This window comes from Dromiciops gliroides, chromosome X, assembly GCF_019393635.1.
Source record: "Dromiciops gliroides isolate mDroGli1 chromosome X, mDroGli1.pri, whole genome shotgun sequence".
Taxonomy (NCBI): Eukaryota; Metazoa; Chordata; class Mammalia; order Microbiotheria; family Microbiotheriidae; genus Dromiciops; species Dromiciops gliroides.
In genome coordinates, this window is record NC_057867.1 from 61,559,320 (window position 1) to 61,577,491 (window position 18,172).

At 41.9% G+C, this 18,172-nt stretch overlaps 1 protein-coding gene across 3 annotated transcripts in view; it reads right to left on the bottom strand.

Moving 5' to 3' along the window:
• Positions 1 to 3,714: 3,714 nt before the first annotated feature.
• IDS (iduronate 2-sulfatase) overlaps positions 3,715 to 18,172 on the bottom strand; it is a 24,558-nt gene continuing 10,100 nt past the window's right edge. For 2 of the 3 annotated variants that reach the window (XM_043974842.1, XM_043974841.1), the window contains exons 5-9: positions 17,523 to 17,723; positions 15,914 to 16,084; positions 9,971 to 10,097; positions 9,004 to 9,177; positions 3,715 to 5,820 (exon numbers count right to left, since the gene is read on the bottom strand). In XM_043974842.1, coding sequence (XP_043830777.1) covers positions 5,366 to 5,820; positions 9,004 to 9,177; positions 9,971 to 10,097; positions 15,914 to 16,084; positions 17,523 to 17,723 — 1,128 coding nt within the window. In that variant the 3' untranslated portion in view covers positions 3,715 to 5,365. The remainder of the gene's footprint in view (positions 5,821 to 9,003; positions 9,178 to 9,970; positions 10,098 to 15,913; positions 16,085 to 17,522; positions 17,724 to 18,172) is intronic. The other variant, XM_043974843.1, reaches the window with a different exon arrangement.

An 18,172-nucleotide genomic window follows, 5' to 3' on the forward strand; every position in this document is an offset into this window, starting at 1 on the left:
TTCCCAAACACTATCCCTGACCTGATATTACTTTGCTATAAGCGTCAATTCCCTCTATTGGAATATAAGTTCCTTGAGGGCAGGGATGGTCTTGCTTGCTTGTAACAGTATCCCTACCACACATAAGGGCTTAATAACTGCTTTTCATTCATTCGTTTTGGCTGAGCGCCACACTAACGTAAGTAGAGAACATATGTGGCTCATGAGCCACTAATTGCCAGCCCCTAGGACAAGCCACACTAAAAACTGAGTTTCATCTTCTAACTCTCACTTACAACACATATATTGACCTGCCATGGGCAGGAAATGAACTGCTTTGCCCACATGAATATCCCTCTGAATTCCAGATCCTTTCTTTTAGCCATTCTAGATGAAAATATTTCTTAACTGCATATTTCCCTGCCTCTCTGAAGAGGAGAAATTATTGAATATAATCTAGCCTTTTCTGGGTGACTCAGGGAACCACTGTAAGCATTCTTTTCCTAGGTCACCCAATAGAGAAAGGCAGTATAGGACAGTGAAGAGAAAGCTGGTTTGGAAGACTTGGCATATATGGGCTTTGTGACCTCCAACAAATCATTGAACACCGGCTTGAACACACTGGGTGCTGTCGGCAACCCTCTAAGACTCTGAGTTACAGAGAATGTGCCAATGTTCATTAGTAGAGGGCACTTTCTCTTATATTAATGAAATCCCAGGTCCAATCTCTAGCATACCCAGGATTGGCCTGCCCCCAGGGAGCTACCGAAGTGGCCAAGAGTCTTCTCTCACTTGGGGTGGACCCAGGGGTAGGACGTGCAGCAAAGAAAGAGCAGTAGTGGGCTTGGCAGCTGCATTAGGACCAGCAGCAGAAGGTAGAGGGATTTGGTCCTATGATCAATGGCTTCAAACAGCTATTTTCTTCAAATTAATGTATCAGCTTTTAATCATTTTTCTTACTTGTAAAGTTTTCTTCCTTGTAACTTGCAGTTGGCGGTAGGTTTTCCTCTAGTATCCGCTCTTCCCTTGTCTATTTGTTGCTTCTAAATTGTCAAATTAGATGTAAAGTAAGAATAAATAAATTCTGAGTGAGAGCTTGAGATACCCTCCTAAGAGTAAAATGCATGAGCAAGAATCCTTCAAGTCATCTTTGTTTCTTCCCTTTACCACCCACATCCAATCAGTTGCTAAGTCCTGCCAAATGTTTCCTCTGCAATTATCTCAAACATCCCCACTTTGACATTCCCACTTACTACCCCCCCATTTTAGGGCTTAATTACTTCACACCTGCACTGTCAATAGCCTCCTAGCTGATCTGCTTGCCTCCAATTTCTACTCTCAATCAGTTCAGCACCACGCCCCGCCCCTTGCTGCATTCACCTTTTAATGTGGAGCTCTGACCATTTCACTTCGAGATTTAAAACCTCCACTAGCTCCCTGTACAAATTAAGTCCAAACTCCTATTATTCAAGGCCCTCTATTATCTACCTCCAATCTACCTTTGCAACACCTGACATACAGTAAGCACTCAATGCTTGTGAAACTGAACTGAATTTCTGCCTTTACTTCTTGCCTTACCCCAGTCAAATTGAATTACTTTTCCATGTTTTCTCGTCTCTTTGTCTTGTACCCTCCCCTATCTCTAATTCTCCACCTGTTGAAATTCTGTATTTCTGGGTCCCTTTTGTGAACCCCTCCCAATTTCTAATTTCCCAACTAACCGGAAGTGATCTCCCCTTCCTCAAAACCCCCATTGGTTTGCACCTCTTATGACTCACATCACATCCAGCTGCATATTCGTCATTTCCCTACTTATCCCATTACTTGATCGTAAGCTTCCTAAGGGCACTGAATTTTCTATGAAGTACCCCATGACCTCACGGATACTTAGTAAGGCAAGGTAAGTGGATTTTGTGCCACTGATTTTAGCAGCTCAGGTCTTAGTGATATATAGTTTGGCATATGGATGATCCAAACTCTCCACCAGAGAATGATGAAACTCTCTTGTTCTATCGAATCCCTGATCTCAGCTGTTTCACCCAACCAAGTATGAGAAATTTCCCAGCAGGGCAAATGAAGAAAAACTAATAACTCACTAGAACTAACCTAGACTAGAAGCCCAGTCTCCTGAAAGGAAAAAAAGGGTAAACCCCACCTTTCAGGCCTGAAGAACATCTGAACAAAGCAAAGAAACTCCATCTGGGCTGATATAAAATTCTTCTGATGTACTTACATGTACAAAATGCAGGAGGAGCACTGAGAGTTGGATCCTTGTTAAGAGGTTTAATGTCTTCCTGTAAATAACTTCACAGGGTTATCTGTAAATTCTATATAGCTTCTAGGAAAGAGCCAGTCTCAGAGGATACGAGCAAAACCATGATTTTAAGGTAATTTTGCAGATTGAAGTTTTAATTAGGTTGTATAGGAAATAGCATGCCATGTGTATGTATGTAATATTGTGTTGCCAGTATGAGAGAATAGCTTCTAATTCATAAGTAGCAATATATTAGAAACCCCAGCTAATTTTCCCCAACTTGGGACAGAAATAAGACGACCGCATATAGTTTTACTTGTCACACCAGGATATCACGGTCCCTTTGCCACTAAGAAGAACACTCACCTGGAAGATAATGGACTCCTAACAAACTTGCAAAGAAGGCAATTGATACTCGCCATCATTAGGTGCCATCTGCAGAGGGGGAGAGGGAGTGCAAGTGCATAGAAGTTCCCAGTCTCTCTTCTAGAAGTAGGTGTACCAATCAAATGTCCTTGATGGGGTCTTAGCATTTAATGCCTTATCTAGCAGAAGACCTGGGAGACACCCAAAGGACCATCCAGTCTACTTCTATCACTTCAAAGCTGGGGAAACTGAAGCCCAGAGAGGTGGGGAGGGAGAGGATCTTTCTGGACAGGGTTCAAAGGAGGAACTTTGATAGCTCACAAGTGACACAAATAAAAGAGGCCTCTTTTCCAACACAGCATGTGTTGACATAGACTTTTTCTTTCTTGTTGCTTTCTGTACCTTTCCTGTCTCCTCATCTGTAAGGAGGATAATCCCTTAGGTAATTAGCTCACAAGGTTGTTGTACAGATCAAATGAGATAATATATGTAAAGTGCTTTGCAAACCTATAAGTGCTATATAATTATCAGTTATTATTGTTCTTTTTAGAGGATACTTTCAAAACTGTATGTATGCAGACTTCACTTTACAGTTTCCTGCAAAAGGTGAAATGCAAATTGAACTTTTACAAGTCCAATCGTTTCCAGTGCACTGAGGCCTGCTAAAAGAAAACTTGGGCCGCATCCTTTTGTAGAGGATAAATAATAATCTCCCAAGTTACCCATTCAGATTTTTGCGTGTAGGAATTTCTTAAAGCAAGACCCACCCATATAGCCGATTCCCAGATGACATTTGGAAAGGTTTCTGGGCATATCAAGGATGTATTAACAAGCACAAATATCATCCGTCACCTAGAGTCGAGGATTCAACTGTATGACCTTGGACAAGTCAGTGCTCCTCTCTAGGCTTGAGTTCCCTCATCTGTAAAATAAAGGCGTTCCAAGTTAGTATTTGCTAAGTCCTTCACAAAATCCACAATAATGAGAAAATTGGGTACTTTGGGGAAGATGGGGTGAAAACACATGGCATGTTAGCCAGATGAGTTAATGGCTTCATTTATTTTAACGTAGCATCAAACAGTACTAAAAACACCAGCAAGAAGTGCACACGAGGATAATAGCAAATTTAATATGATTTATTCATATGATAAATCACGACACACTTAACACACATACCAGGGTACATTTTTCAATAGTGTGCAAAAGATGAATTCAGAAAACCCGTTAAGTAAATAATGAGTTTTGCCAATAAATCACCAGCCAAGGTTTTAGAAAGTACACTAGTAAAACGGCAACAATAAATTAGAGCAAGGCTTTCGTAAATGTCAGTCTCATTACAGCTGTGAACCCCTCTTACCCTCATAAATAATAGCCCCTGGCTTAAGAGACAGTAGAAGAAAAACTGGTTAACTTTTGTTCTTTGCTCTTTACTTTGTCTACATCCCAACTCTTTCTTCCTATTATATCCAGAAGCACTACCCCAGATCTCAATTCTTTGTTCTCTCCACTAGCTATGCTATTCTTTTTCTGCCTGCTGCTCAGCTGGAACAATACCCTGGGCTGTGCACACAACAGGATGTGCAGAAAAGCATTTCAGTAGGCTCCCGAAACTGCACCCAGAGCAACCGAAAGATCCATTTGTTGTCTCCAGCCCAGGCACCCTCTCAGAGGCAGGGCGGCACGTCTGAGAGCCTCAGGGCCATCGCACACATTCCAGAATAAAAACTCGGGCTTCTTTGAAGCAGGGTAGACACACATTCAGGGGAGAAGTCATTTAAATGTGGGTGCCCTTTCATCATTTGGTGAATAGAATCCCAGATCATAGCTTTTTGGAGTTGGAAGGAACTGAATGATGACTGGTCAGGGTTAAGAGTAAGAAGTGCTATATTAACACCCCAAGAAACTGTGATCATAATGGAAGATCCCTGTCTGTGCAAAGCCTTGCTGGAGGATCAGACAAACACCTTTAAATGGCATGTTCCCTGATGGATGAAACTGCATGAATATTTTCACAGCCTGGAGGTAAGAAAACAGTCATCCATTACAGCAGCTGCTAAATTCCATGGCCAGCCTCACAACTTTATAAACATGAATGACCTCAAAAATGTTAAATTTATAAGGGAGACACTGAATCCTAATATGACTCACAGAAAGGCATCATAATGGTATCAGGATATTTGCAAACATTTTCTCTTCTTCAACAGTTATATATTTCTCCCTTTTCTTTAGGCTCTTCATTTCCTAGCAAAGCTTTTCTTCATCAATAATGTGTCTGTCTACCTAGCCTTCAGTCCAAATGATCACAGGTTCCAAATTAAAGAAACCCAAATTAATAAGGCTTTGCTGTTATAAACTATTGATCTTTGAAATCTATCTCCTTTTCAACTATCTGCTCTCCAGGTCACTTCTGTTAGCGCCAAAACATCACAAAATCCCCAATCCATTCTCACATCTACCTACGTAGGGTAGAGAGTAGGAAAGTGTTAAAAATAACAATAATGATGATGACAACAACAACAATTGTAAACAAGAACTCATTTAGTTATATAAAACTTATGGCCCCTTGGGGGCAGCTAGGTTGGGCAGTGGATAGAGCACCAGCCCTGGAGTCAGAAGGACCTGAGTTCAAATCCGGCCTCAGACACTTAACACTTACTAGCTGTGTGATCCTGGGCAAGTCACTTAACCCCAATTGCCTTACCAAAAAAAAACCCCCAAAAACAAAAACAAAACCAAAAACTTATGGTCCCAATGACCCAGTGAGTTTTAATACATACTCACAGTCTGGTTATAAACATTATGATCCTGCAGGGGGTCACTGTCTACAAAATAGAGCTCACCCGCATGGATATCAGTAAAATCGGCAGTGAAATTCTCAGGGTTAAAGCTGACCCATACGGTAAACCTGTAGTCTACTGTACGTATGGAATAGCCCATAATTTTTATATCTTTTAAATGTGGCTTATCAGAATTCCATTGAGGGGTGTCTGCAGGCCGTGGATACTGGCTGTATGCCACAAGTTCAAGAGGTGTCTTGGTGTTGTAATGAGAGTCTTTTCCCCATTTGGTGAAGCTTAAATACCTAACAAGGCTTGGTCCTTCTCTGCACAGCTCAATGTCAAATGAATCATATGGGCAGCGTGGAGGTACATTCAGTCCGGCAAGTTCTGAGAGAGTTGGAAAAAGAGACACAAGTTCAACAAGCTCCATGGCTTGCCTTCCTAGGAGAAAAAAAAAAGCAACAAGGTAGAAAGTGTGTTATCAGAGTGAACAAGACAGAGGCAAAAAGAAGAAATCCAGTACGGCTTAGCGCTACACATTTATTTCATTGTGTTCTTTTTACTTTATTTACGAGAAAGTCATCTTAGCCTCTACCTCCCTCCCAACAGTGCAGAGTGACCACCAGTATATTGGATATCGGATTCTGTAAAAGCTGATTGATAATGAATGATGGAATAGTGGAGGTAACTCTTTAAGAGAGGAAAAAAAGTATTAAGTTACAGCCAAGACATCTGAACCACATACAGACTTTGAAATTTTGTTGTGTGAGGATTTAAATGTGTGAGGAAAGGTTTTCAAAGCCTCCTAATTACTAAGTGTCCTAGATGAAAAGAGAATAGAATAATCAACTTTCACCTTAGGCCCTGCCCCATAGAGAAGCATTCTCGGTAAACACAGTCCTGACTAGAATGTTCACCCAAGGGTCCAACTTCCATCTGCTGGATGACAGGGAAACCTAGAGGGCAAACTTAGCTATGTAAAAGTGGCATCCGCTCAAGTCCTCTTCTGATACCTCACTGCCACACTGAAGCTAGAAAGACTTCATGCATGGGCTTCTGAGGTGGTCTGAATGTTTGTGGTCTAAGCATCAACCTTGCTCAGTTCAGAAAGGCTCCTAACCATACTAGTCTTGGGGTAATGAATTTTGGGGCTTCAACTCTCTATGATCATCTGCTAAGTTAGAAGAGTTGTGATCTGTACTGATGAAGTTACAAATCCAAGTGAAATACTAAATTAGAATTAAAGATACAATATAATTTATTTCCAGCTAATAGATTACAGCATACTTTGCATGTAAAGTCTTAGTGCGGGTTCTTTTTTTTAAAGGCTTAAAGATGCGCTAAGACTTTTGGGACACTGTATAATTAAACCAATAACTCAAAGGTTAAAAACGTTTCCATTTGGTTTGACTTTCTTCCTTTAGAATCAGAAGCTGGTTTCTCAGTGGCAAATCAACCAACAGGCATTTATGGCAGTAAATGGTACCTACTTTGAGTCTTAAGCTTCAACAGTGGTGACGCTCAAAATTGGGAAGGTGGCTTAAAATTTATCAGTGTGGTCCCTGGTCCCTGCCCTTTAAGAGATCATTATCTAGGGGGCAGTTAGGTGGTGCATTGGATAAAGCACCGGCACTGAGTTCAGGAGGACCTGAGTTCAAATCTGGCCTCAGACACTAGACACTTATTAGCTGTGTGACCCTGGACCCTGGGCAAGTCACTTAACCCTCATTGCCCAGAAAAAAAGAGAGAGATCATTGTCTAGTTTCAGCTCAACCTCTGACAGCAGTCTACCTGGTTTCTATTCCTCGTCTCTAAAGTTCTAAAAATATCTACTCGTTCCCTACTTAACACAGTTTTGCACCTAACTATACATTTAGCACTATCACATAAGTCTTAATTCTCAATTAGAATGTAGGCTCCTGGGGCAGCTAGATGGCGCAGTGGATAAAGCACCGGCCCTGGAGTCAGGAGTACCTGAGTTCAAATCTGGTCTCAGACACTTAACACTTACTAGCTGTGTGACCCTGGGCAAGTCACTTAACCCCAATTGCCTCACTAAAAAAAAAAGAATGTAGGCTCCTTAAGGGTAAGAATTATATATTATAATTTCCAGTATCCCTTTCTCCCTCAGCTACTTAGCACAGGATCTGAGAATTTGAACTGAGACAAACTGGGTTCAAATCCAGGCTTGAGGACTTACTATGTTATCCTAGGCAAATTACTCCAATGCTAAAGAGCCTCAGTTTCACAGTATGTTTAATGGGGTGAACACTTAAGCCACTGATGTGGTAAAGTACTCTGAAAACTTTAAAGAACTATAGAAATATGATTTACTACAGAGATTTTTTACCAAGGTCTCAAAGAGGTATCAGAGAGATAAAAAAAGAATCAACTAGATCAACTCCTTCATTTTAGATGAAGCAAACAAGGTTCTGAGGTCATATGACTTGACCAAAGTCACAGAGCAAGTCAATAGTAGACTTGAGACTAGAATTCAAGTCTCCTGATTCCCAGAGTCCAATTATCTTATCCCTTGCTTCCATGGATTTTAAGAAGATTCAAAACTCTTTCAAAGAGCTATATTATGGAGAATAATCTTAGTGAGGAAAATGAGATGAAAGCATCTACACTAGATGTAACATACAAGTTAGGTTGCAGAACAAAGAATGGTGACAACATAGCAGTAGAGAACTTTAGGGCAGGCCTAGAATGAACTCACACTTTGGGAAAATGTTTAAGACAAAAAGGATAGGAAGCCGAAATGGTTAGCAAGATGCTACACATCGGAAGAGAAAATACAGATGCAAGAAAAGGTAAAACTTTGGGTTTGCTCCTGCCTACTCCATAAAGGACTGCAAACTGAAAAAGGCCGAAACAAGATGAAACTCAAAATATGGGAGAAAATTATAAGAGAACACTTAAGAGGCTCCTGAGGATAATAGGACACTAGACCAGGAAGGAATCTTGGGAAATAGTTAGCTCAACCCTCTCACTTTCTAGATGAGCTCAGGGGGTTTTCCTTGACTCCAAGCCAAGCACTCTATCTACTGCACCGCAATGCCTTTCATGAGTGTCAAGACTCCAAGCATAGATGAATGACATTAGGCCTCTTAACACAGAGGCAGGATGGCTACTCATCAGAGAGACAGGATTGAGATAGAATTGAGCTAGATCACCTCTGAGGTTCCTTCTAACTATAGGATTCCATGAGTCATTTCACAGAGTTCCTCATGATACTGGAAAATATAAGAAAAAGTTGGCTGAGTGGAAGTACTCTTAACATGGATTTTCAACTGGCTGAACAACAAAACACTACTGATTAATGGGGGTTGGGAAAGGGGAGAAGAGAGGTAGTATCTAGTAGTACATCCCAAGCTCTCTTCTTGGCCCTGTGTTGTTCAACCTGTTTAACCAGAGATTTGGAGGATGACATGAAAGGAGCAATTAAGTCTGCAGATGATAAAAAGGTGGGAAGAATTAGCTAATATCCCATGGAAAATAAAACCAGGATTCATAGATATCTTGGCAGGCTGGAACAATCCTATAAAGTGCTATGCAAACTAAAAGGCAGAATTATGATAAAAGAGTAGTTAATTTTTACTTTACAAGACTCATCTTTTGTACCTGGAACCATCACATCTGATGCTGAGCCAAAGGGATCAATGTAAGGAAAAAGCTTCTCTCCAGGAGAAATAAATGGAGCAGTCTTTCCAGGCACATAAAACATCAGGGGCACTTGAGTGGCTACATCAAAATTGCTGTACTTGGCCCATTCTCCATGTTCACCCAGAGCCCATCCTGGACAATAAGAAGCACAAGTTACACAGACACCCAGAGACCAAAAAAAAATTACACAAGTAGAATCACATCATGGCAGGTTCAATTTAGACACCGTTTCCTGTTAATGTCTCCACCCCGGTCCCCCTCCAATGCCTCATCAGAAAGTCCTATGCTAAGCAAATAAGTGTTTCCACTACTCCTTACTAACTTATCAACTCCACCTGCTCTTTTAATAGCCTCGGGGACAAAAGCTAATCTTCCTCAGTAGGCACAAATTTAATAGGCAAGTACAATAATTGAACAGACTATTGTTTCACTGAAATATGAGAGTTCCCTCCACAATGCTTGATCCTGGAATTGCTAAGGAGACAGCTAACATCATGAGAAGGAACGTCAGCTCCCCACAGCGGGGCAGGCAGGAACACTGCATGGTTCTTGCCACTTGGAATGGTCCCATTTGGCTCTCGGGGCAATTTGAAAGTGACACTGTGAGTCTGATGACTCCTGTATTCTCCGGCTTAGAAAGACCACAGGCTAATGCTTTAGGGAAGGACTATTTCTCATCAACAGCAGCTCAATGAGGAAAAAAGAAAAAAAAGCTGTGAATGATTCCCTTTAATGGAAGAAGTTGGCTCAAAAGGAGATGTGGTTACAGGCTGGCAAAGTGGGGAGTGCTCTGCTACACCCAGCACAAACACGAAGGAAGAAGTGACTCACCCAAAAACACAGGTGGTGTTTCCAAGGCCAGAAAACATTTCAAGAACGATTCTAGAACTTCGAATCACTTCCCAGAACACTTCAAAATGCTTACCATGATCAGATACAAAGGCAACAATTGTGTTGTTTGAGAGCTGAAGTTCATCCAAAGCATTTAACAGGTAACCAACTTGCGAATCCAAATAAGAAACAGATGCAAAATAACTCTGACGGATTTTCCGCTGCAAATTTAAAAAAAGCAAAAATCCCTCAATTCAGACTTTACTTATATACTTTGCCCCAATTTGAGCTCTTTATTTTCTCAACTAAAACATGGTAGAAGCTTCCCTGCCCCCTTTTATCCTTTTACCCTGAATTTACTGGGAAAATGCAAGCCATTCACCATCAGGTCTCCCTGAATCTCACAGGCCTTTGCCATGAGCCCACGCTCCCAAAACTCTGTCTCTAGTCTCTTACAGAGAGGTGGCCCTTCTGCCCATCCTGTCTTTTCTAGCAGACTTTTACCTCGATCACTGTCCTCTCCCCAATCTCTCTAATCTCTAATCTCTCAAGGATTTCTGCTTCTTTCTGTGCTGCATCTAAAAATGCCCAAATCTGTCTTATCCTGGAAAAACTATGACTACGCTACCATACCTTCAAGCTATATCATTCCCTATCTCTCTCCTCCCTTTTTCAACCCAACTCTTAGGAAAAAAAAAAACATCTATACTCCTTGCCTCTACTTCTCTCTTCAGTCTCTTTTAAACTCATAGACATCTCAAATTCATATATACAAAAGAGATCTCAGGATCTTCCTCCCTCCTCAAATAAATTTCCTCATGTCTGTGGAAGGTATCGATATTCTAGCCCCCTAGTTTCAGAAGCTCACCATCTATGCTGGACTCCTCCCTCTCGCTAGTCCCCACATACCCAATCAACTGCCAAAAATTGTTATTTCTACCTCCACAACATCTCTTGCATTTGTCAACTCTTACCTACTCACAGACACCAACCTAATTTGGGGCACTTCTGACCTCTAGCCTGGACTTGCAACAGCTTTCTAATTGGTCTCCCTGTCTCAAGCCTCCCTCCACTCCATTCCATCCTCCATACAGCTGCTGAAGTGATTCTCCTTAAGCATATATCAGACCAGATTAATTCCCTTCCTCAAAAAAACCCCAATGGTGCCCTGTTGGCTCTATAACACAATGTAAACTGTCCTGTTTGGCTTTTCAAGTCCTCCATAACCTGGGCCTCACCTACCTTTCCAACATTTCTTTATTAAGTTACTCCCCTTCACACATGATGCAGTTTAGCCAAACTAGACTTCTTCTTGTTCATCACACTCGACACTCCATCCTCCATCTCCCTGCCATGCCCCAAATGTTCTCCTTCCTCACCTCTGCCTCCTACAATCCCTTCTTTGGTTTGGGCTTTCGTGTTTTCACAACTCAGCTCCAGCACCAAGCACCTAATCCCTTTCCCAACTGCTAATGCCCTCAACTATAGTGTATTTATTTAATATATGCCCATATATGTCCATGTATTTCTGTCCTCCCTCACCTCTGAGAGCAGGGAGTGCCTTCTCTGGTCTTTGCTCAGTGCAGATGTCCCAGAGGAGGCTCTTAGGCCATGCATGCTGGTGGCTTACCCTGTGGCCTGGGTGTCTAAACAAGAGTCCTGTTTCCCTTTAATTCTTTAAAGCCACTCTCCTCTTCCTGCTTTTGTCCAGCAAACCTGTGTATTTTTCCAGCTCCCAAACTTTTGGTGAAGTGAAAACCAACTCAGAACAGAGAGAGGGGAATTGATTCTAGTTCTGATTCTGCGTCATGCAAGCCTCTGTACTTCCCTTTCCAAGGCTAGCTTCCCTCTCTGTAAAATAATGGTGTAGAGGGAGGACCTCTAAGGCCCCTCCAACTCGAAGGATTATTATCTGGTGTGGTGCCTAGAAACACTGACAAAGAAACTGATGGTCATCCCCAGAGGGCTAGGCACTGTAATAAATGAGACAAAGCTGAGGAGGAGGAGTGCTAAGGACAACTCAGAGGACCTCTGGGCTATTCTGAGGAGACAAAAAGTGAGGATGATCACCAGAAGGGCAGGGCTACTGCTCCAGGGGGATGAGATCATGACAATGCACTATGGAGAGAAGGGAGAATTACACAAGTCTCATATGACTTGTTTTCTCTGCCAAGGAGAATGATATTTAGAATGGACTGAACAAAAAATAGTTTAGAGGGAGCTCGAACCTAAGTGGACATGAGAAAACTATAAAATAAGGCTTCCGTCTCCCATATTCTCTCCTGAGTTCCATGAAAAAATGCTAAATCAGGAGACTCCACATCCCAGGAGGAGAAATGGATGGAAACTCCTGCCAGACAACCTAACACCTCCCTTCCACAAAAGCAAAAGCTGCTGAGGCCAGTGTAAACACATCCAACCCTGACCACTTGCCCCTTGTTAGTCCTTCACTTCCTGTCCTTGGGCCTAAGAAGGTCCAAGTCCAAGCTGTTCCACAGTTTTGTCTTCAAGATTCTTTTCCCCATGCTGATAGCATCAATAAATATAACAAGTACATTCTCTTAAAGCAACACAATTGTGAGGGGAAGAGTGGATTAATAATGGGGGCAGAGGGAGAGCTTTATGACCTGCCTTATGGCCTGTGTTTCTGTTATTGCTAACATTTTTTCCAGAATAAAGTAGGCAGAGGGTGAGATTTTCAGGAAGCAAAAGGGACCACCTTTCTGGAGGCTCTGGACAATCACCATGGCCTGATATGGGGAGATGAGTCATGAAAGAATACAACACAGACCTAAGGCTGGTCCTGGTAGCCCTCTTCTGGATGTGACTATTGCAAACCTGGCATACCCTCCCCTGCCCTCTCATCTCACGCTTCACTAAAAAAATGAAGGCCACTATCCAAGAGAGCTGCCTCTTCTTCCTTCATCAAACATCACTTCAACATCTCCCCCACTATCTTCTCCTTCACCCCTGACTCACAAATGCCCTTTTACTTGCCAATGCAAACCTTTCTACAAGCATCCTTGATCCTACTGCTTCTTCTATCGTTCCGACTCTCTCCCTCATCTTTGATCACCTCCAATCTCCCAGCTCCTTCTCTGATGCCTAGAAACATGCCCATATCTCTCCCATTCTTGAACCTATCATCCCTGCTAGTGGTCATTCTATAGCTCTTTTCTTCTTGGCTAAACTCCTCAAGAAAGCCATCTATAGCTGATGCCCCTACTTCCTCTCCTGTGGACCTCTTCCAAACCATGATGTAGGGGCAAGTTACCAATGATCTCATAATGGGCCGCTTTCTTGACCATGAAGTATCCTTTGCTAGTACTGCTCACCTCCCGCTGGTTGCTCTCCCCTCTCTAGACTTGAGACGCTGCTCTCTCCCGGTTCTCTTCCTGAAGGCCCCCTCTTTCTTGGTCTCCCTTGCTCTTCTTCATCTAGGTCACATCCACTATAAACATAGGCCAAAGAGCCCCAAAGGTTCTGACCTGGCCCCTCTATTCTATCTTGCTAGGTGATCACATTGGCTCCCATCGGTTCCATTATCTCTATGTAGAAGATTCCCATATCTCTATATCCAGCCTTCATCTTTCCACTGGGCTACAGTTACACATCTCTATCTGCCTCTTGGACATCTCAAACTGGATGTCCCATAGGGGCCTCAAACTCGACATGTCCAAAATAGAATTCTTTCTTTTTCCCCCAAAACCTTTCCATCTTCCAAATATTCCCATTACCATCAAGGACGCCACCATCCTCCCAGTCATGTTATCCTTGACTCCTCTCTCATACTTCTTCCACACGTCTAATCTGTTGCCAAGTCTTGAGGTCACTACCTTCACGATATACCTAATATACAGCTCCTTCTCTCCACTCACACTGCTACCTGGGCTCTCATCACCTTATACCTCATGTAGTGTGGCAATAATTTTTAACTAGTCTCCCTGATGAAAGTCTCTCCTTAGTCCAGTCCATTCTCCACTTACATGCTAAAGTGATTATCCTAAGGCATAGGTCTAACCATGTTATACTACCACCACCACCACCTCCACTCATATCCTTCAGTAGCTCCCTATTACCTCCAGGATCAAAACTAGTCTTCTTTTTGACAAATAGAGCCTTCACAATGTGACCTCTTCCTACCTTTCCAGTCTTCTTACACTTCACACCTCTCCACATACTCAACAATTATGTCACACAGGTCTACTTGATGTTCCTTGTATGCAGTACTCCATAGCTCCCAACTCCATGTCTTTTTATTGGCTGTCCTCCATAACTGGAATGCTCCCCTTCTTCATCTCTGCCTCCTGCCTTCTTTCATAACTCAGTTCAAATTTTACCATCTATGGAAGGCTTTCCTTTCCATAGCCCAATCAGTTGGCACAGTGGATAGGGAGAGCTGAGCCTAGAGCCAGGAAGATCTGAGTTCAAATCTAGCTTTACTTCCTAGCTATGTAACCCTGAGCAAGTCATTTAATCTCTGTCTGCCTCAGTTTCCTCATCTGTAAAAATGGGGATAATAGTATCCACCTCCCAGGGCTGTAGTGAGGAGAAAATGAGATATCTGTAAAATGCTTTGCAAACTTTAAAGTGCTATATAAATGCTAGCTATTATTACTACTAGCTATTATTACTGTTAGCTATTATTGTCTCCTCCATTAGCAGGTAAAGTCTTGAGAGCAGGGACCATGTTACTGCCCTTCTTTGTATCTCCTAACACTTAGCATAGTGCTTGATACCACGTAAGCTAGCACTTATATAGTACTTTGTTAAGGTCTGCAAAATAATAAGTAAGTAATAAATGCCTGGTGACTGGCTAACTCACCAATGTTTTTCCATTCCTCAACTGTGGCCACCAGAATTGAGCACAGCACCACTCCAGAAGCACACCAACTTTGGGGGCTGCCCCATCACAATACTGACTCATACTGAGCTTGTGGTGCACTGAAATACCCAGAACTTTTTCAGACAAAGGGTCTCTCCCATATTTTATACTTAGGCAGTTCATTTTTTTAAACCAAGAGTAAGACTTAACAACAATCCCTATTAAATACTTTCTCATTAGATTCAGCCCAATGCTCAAGCCTGTCCAAATTTTTTGGGCTCCTGACTTAGTTAGCTAGCATGATAGCTTTCCTTCCTGGCATTGTGTTGCCTGCCCACCGTATCATCAAGCCACTACACCTAAATCCAAATCATCAATGAAAATGATTAACAGTACAGATCCCTGGGGGCATTCCCCAGGAGAGCTCCTACCAAATTAACAGTGAGCCATTCAGTGACTTCTGAAGCCATCTAATTATTATATCATCCACATGCCCTCAACTTTTCCACAAGAATTGCATGAGGCCCTTTATTGCTATGAATCTACCTCATCATATGAATGTAATAGAAATTTACTGTGCTAAAAGAGATGAAGAATATGAGGAATTCAGAGAAACACTGGAAGACCTGTATGAAAAGAGTGACATAAGCAGAACCAGAGGAATATACTCTAATGTTAAAAAAGTAATACTAAAAGGCAGTCAAACTCTGAGTAACTAATACCCATTTGGGGCCTGAAGACCTGATAATAAAACATATACCTGCCTCCTTGCAATGAGGGGGAGGTGAGAGAAATTTGGTATAGCTAAATGGCACTGTAGGGGATAGAATGCCAGGCGTGGAGTCAGAAAGACCTGATTCCAAATCTAGCCTCAGACACTTACTAGCTGGGTGACCCTTGGCAAGTTCCTCCTGTCCGCCTCAGTTTCCTCACCTATAAACTGGAGATGAAAATAGCACCTACCTCCCAGGTTTGTTGTGAGACTGAAATGAGATAACAATGTAAAGTGCTTTGCAAACCTTAAAGCACTATACAACTGCTAGTTATCATTATTATTGTTGGTCACAGTTACTATGACTGGTTCTGCTTACACATTTTCCTTTGTCACGATGAAGGGTTCCATGGGGGGCGTGAATAGAAAGGAAAAGACTGTGCAATAAAAAACAAACAGTAAAAAAACAACAACAAAATGCATTTTAAAGTCTTTGGTACCTGAAACTCTGTAGGAATTGGGCCATAGGGAACACTGATGTTTAAGGCCTGGACATCTTCCCTTTCCCTGATATCCATCCAGGGGTTATATGCCACAGGAGGTAGTCCAACAGGGATCTGAGGATCAGGAGCCAGTGTAATATTTTCCAAGGGATACAGCTTCTGAAATTCCTTGGGGGAAAGATAGTCACACAGGGTTGTCATGCTTTTTGTATGCTTTTTTATTTTCAAACAGCCACATACCCATCCCTTTTGATTTTGCTAACACTCTCATCAGAAAATCCATTCCTCAGGCCAGGCCCTCAGCCCCAAATCATCCCAGTAGTACTTTTGTCATACAGTCTTTCAAATAACACTGGACAAATTAAGAAGTGACCTTTTTATGTCCTTCCCAGACTGGGAAAATGCAGAGAGAACACACACACACAAAAAAAAAAAACTTCAGAAAAAAACACAAATCCCATATGAGTACTGTCCCACATTTTACTGTACAAAGAGAGCTAAGAAGGGGAAGGTAAGAGGCAGGAGAGAAGGGATAATAATATAGTCAAGAAAACTTCTTGCCATGGAGGAAAAACCCCTTGGATCAATGAAAACAAGACAATTTTAGAGAACTTTAAGACCGTGCTTTCTGATCACAACCCCTCAAATAAGAAATGCTCTCCAGAAAGTTGAAAATGATAGAGTATTCAGTCACCTGGAAAGAATGGGGATGGAAGAAATGTCATGTTTTAGAATGAGTACACTCTGGCACAATATACTATGATTTTTTTAAAAATATATGCTATGACGTTTGTCCAAGGTTCCAATACTTCCTTTAGCTCAAGTTAGCTGGGCTGACAAGGTCAGAGAAATACTTCAATTGTTGAGAACAGTCTAGTTTCCTTCGAATTGCTTCCCAAGGCCCATCATTTATCTCTTACATCTCGCCACTTGCTTCTGGCACCCTTCTCTAAGGCACTCTCACTGTCAAAACCCAACATTTTTTTCACTAAGCACAAAGAAAGAAAATAAAATCCTTCAGGGGAAGAAAAGAAAATGAACTGATTCCGAGAGGTTTCTTTGACTCTCCAATCTATTTGTCGGATTTGGCCTCTGAGCCAATCTCTTCCAAAATCTACCAAGTTGGTAAACATCAAACGGACTTTCCATGTAAGAAAGCAGTATGTGTTTTCTTTATATAATTTGGGGGGGGGGAATGAGGGTTAAGTGACTTGCCCAGGGTCACACAGCTAGTAAGTGGCAAGTTTCTGAGGCCGGATTTGAACTCAGGTACTCCTGAATCCAGGGCTAGTGCTTTACCCACTGTGTCACCTAGCTGCCCCCAGTATATATTTTCTACACACAATGTCCTCCTTTTACTTCTCTATATTTAAAATTAAGTGTGACCCCAGAAAATTAGTTATTGTCTTTTTCCCCCAGACCATGTTCCAATCCACCCTAACACCGTCTTTCTCTGTTACTTGCCTTCTAGCCTAACATAATCAAAAGTTTTAGAAAAAATAATTCAAGAAATTCAGTGAGAGAAATCCAAGCCATTATTTTGGAAGAAAAAGAAAAAACAACCAATATTTATGAGTTGAGGAGCAATTCTCATCCACATCTTTACCTTGGGGTATCTGAATGGGATGTGAGGTTTATGATAGCCAACAGCCAGAAAGAAAAGACCATCCATTTGTTTCATCTTTTCTAGCAAGCGTATGGCTTCTTCTGTGCTCTGTTTATCGGGCAAGGTCCCTTCAGGCACATCAGCTACATCCACAGGACAAATCAAGTTGGCATGGAGTTCTTCATCCTGACCTTTACATGTCTTTCAGAATAAAACATATGCGATTCAAAAAAATATATCAGGTAACAGATTTAAAAATCACTAGGGTTTACAAAATCATATGAGATAATGTATGTCACGGATTTTACAAACCTAAAGGCACTTTAGAAGTGTCACATATTATTATTCCTACTGCTAAAGAACATGTTGCCTGCAAATCAGTGTTCAGTCTGCTAAGCAAATGAGAAACTACATTCCAGTGAGGAGTTCTTTCTTTCACTTCCAGCCAGTCCAAATTGTAAAGGTTACTCTGGATTCTCCACAGCTTTGCCATCTGTGTAAAACCCAGCTGGTCCAACAGCAAGCTACAAAACTTCAGGTATGCCTCCTGGGATGGGCTATGTATCTGCTGTCTAAGGATCACAGTGGCCAATCCAGAAGACACCCGTCACTAGTGTGGACACCAGGTAAGGGATGTGTCAACCATAGCA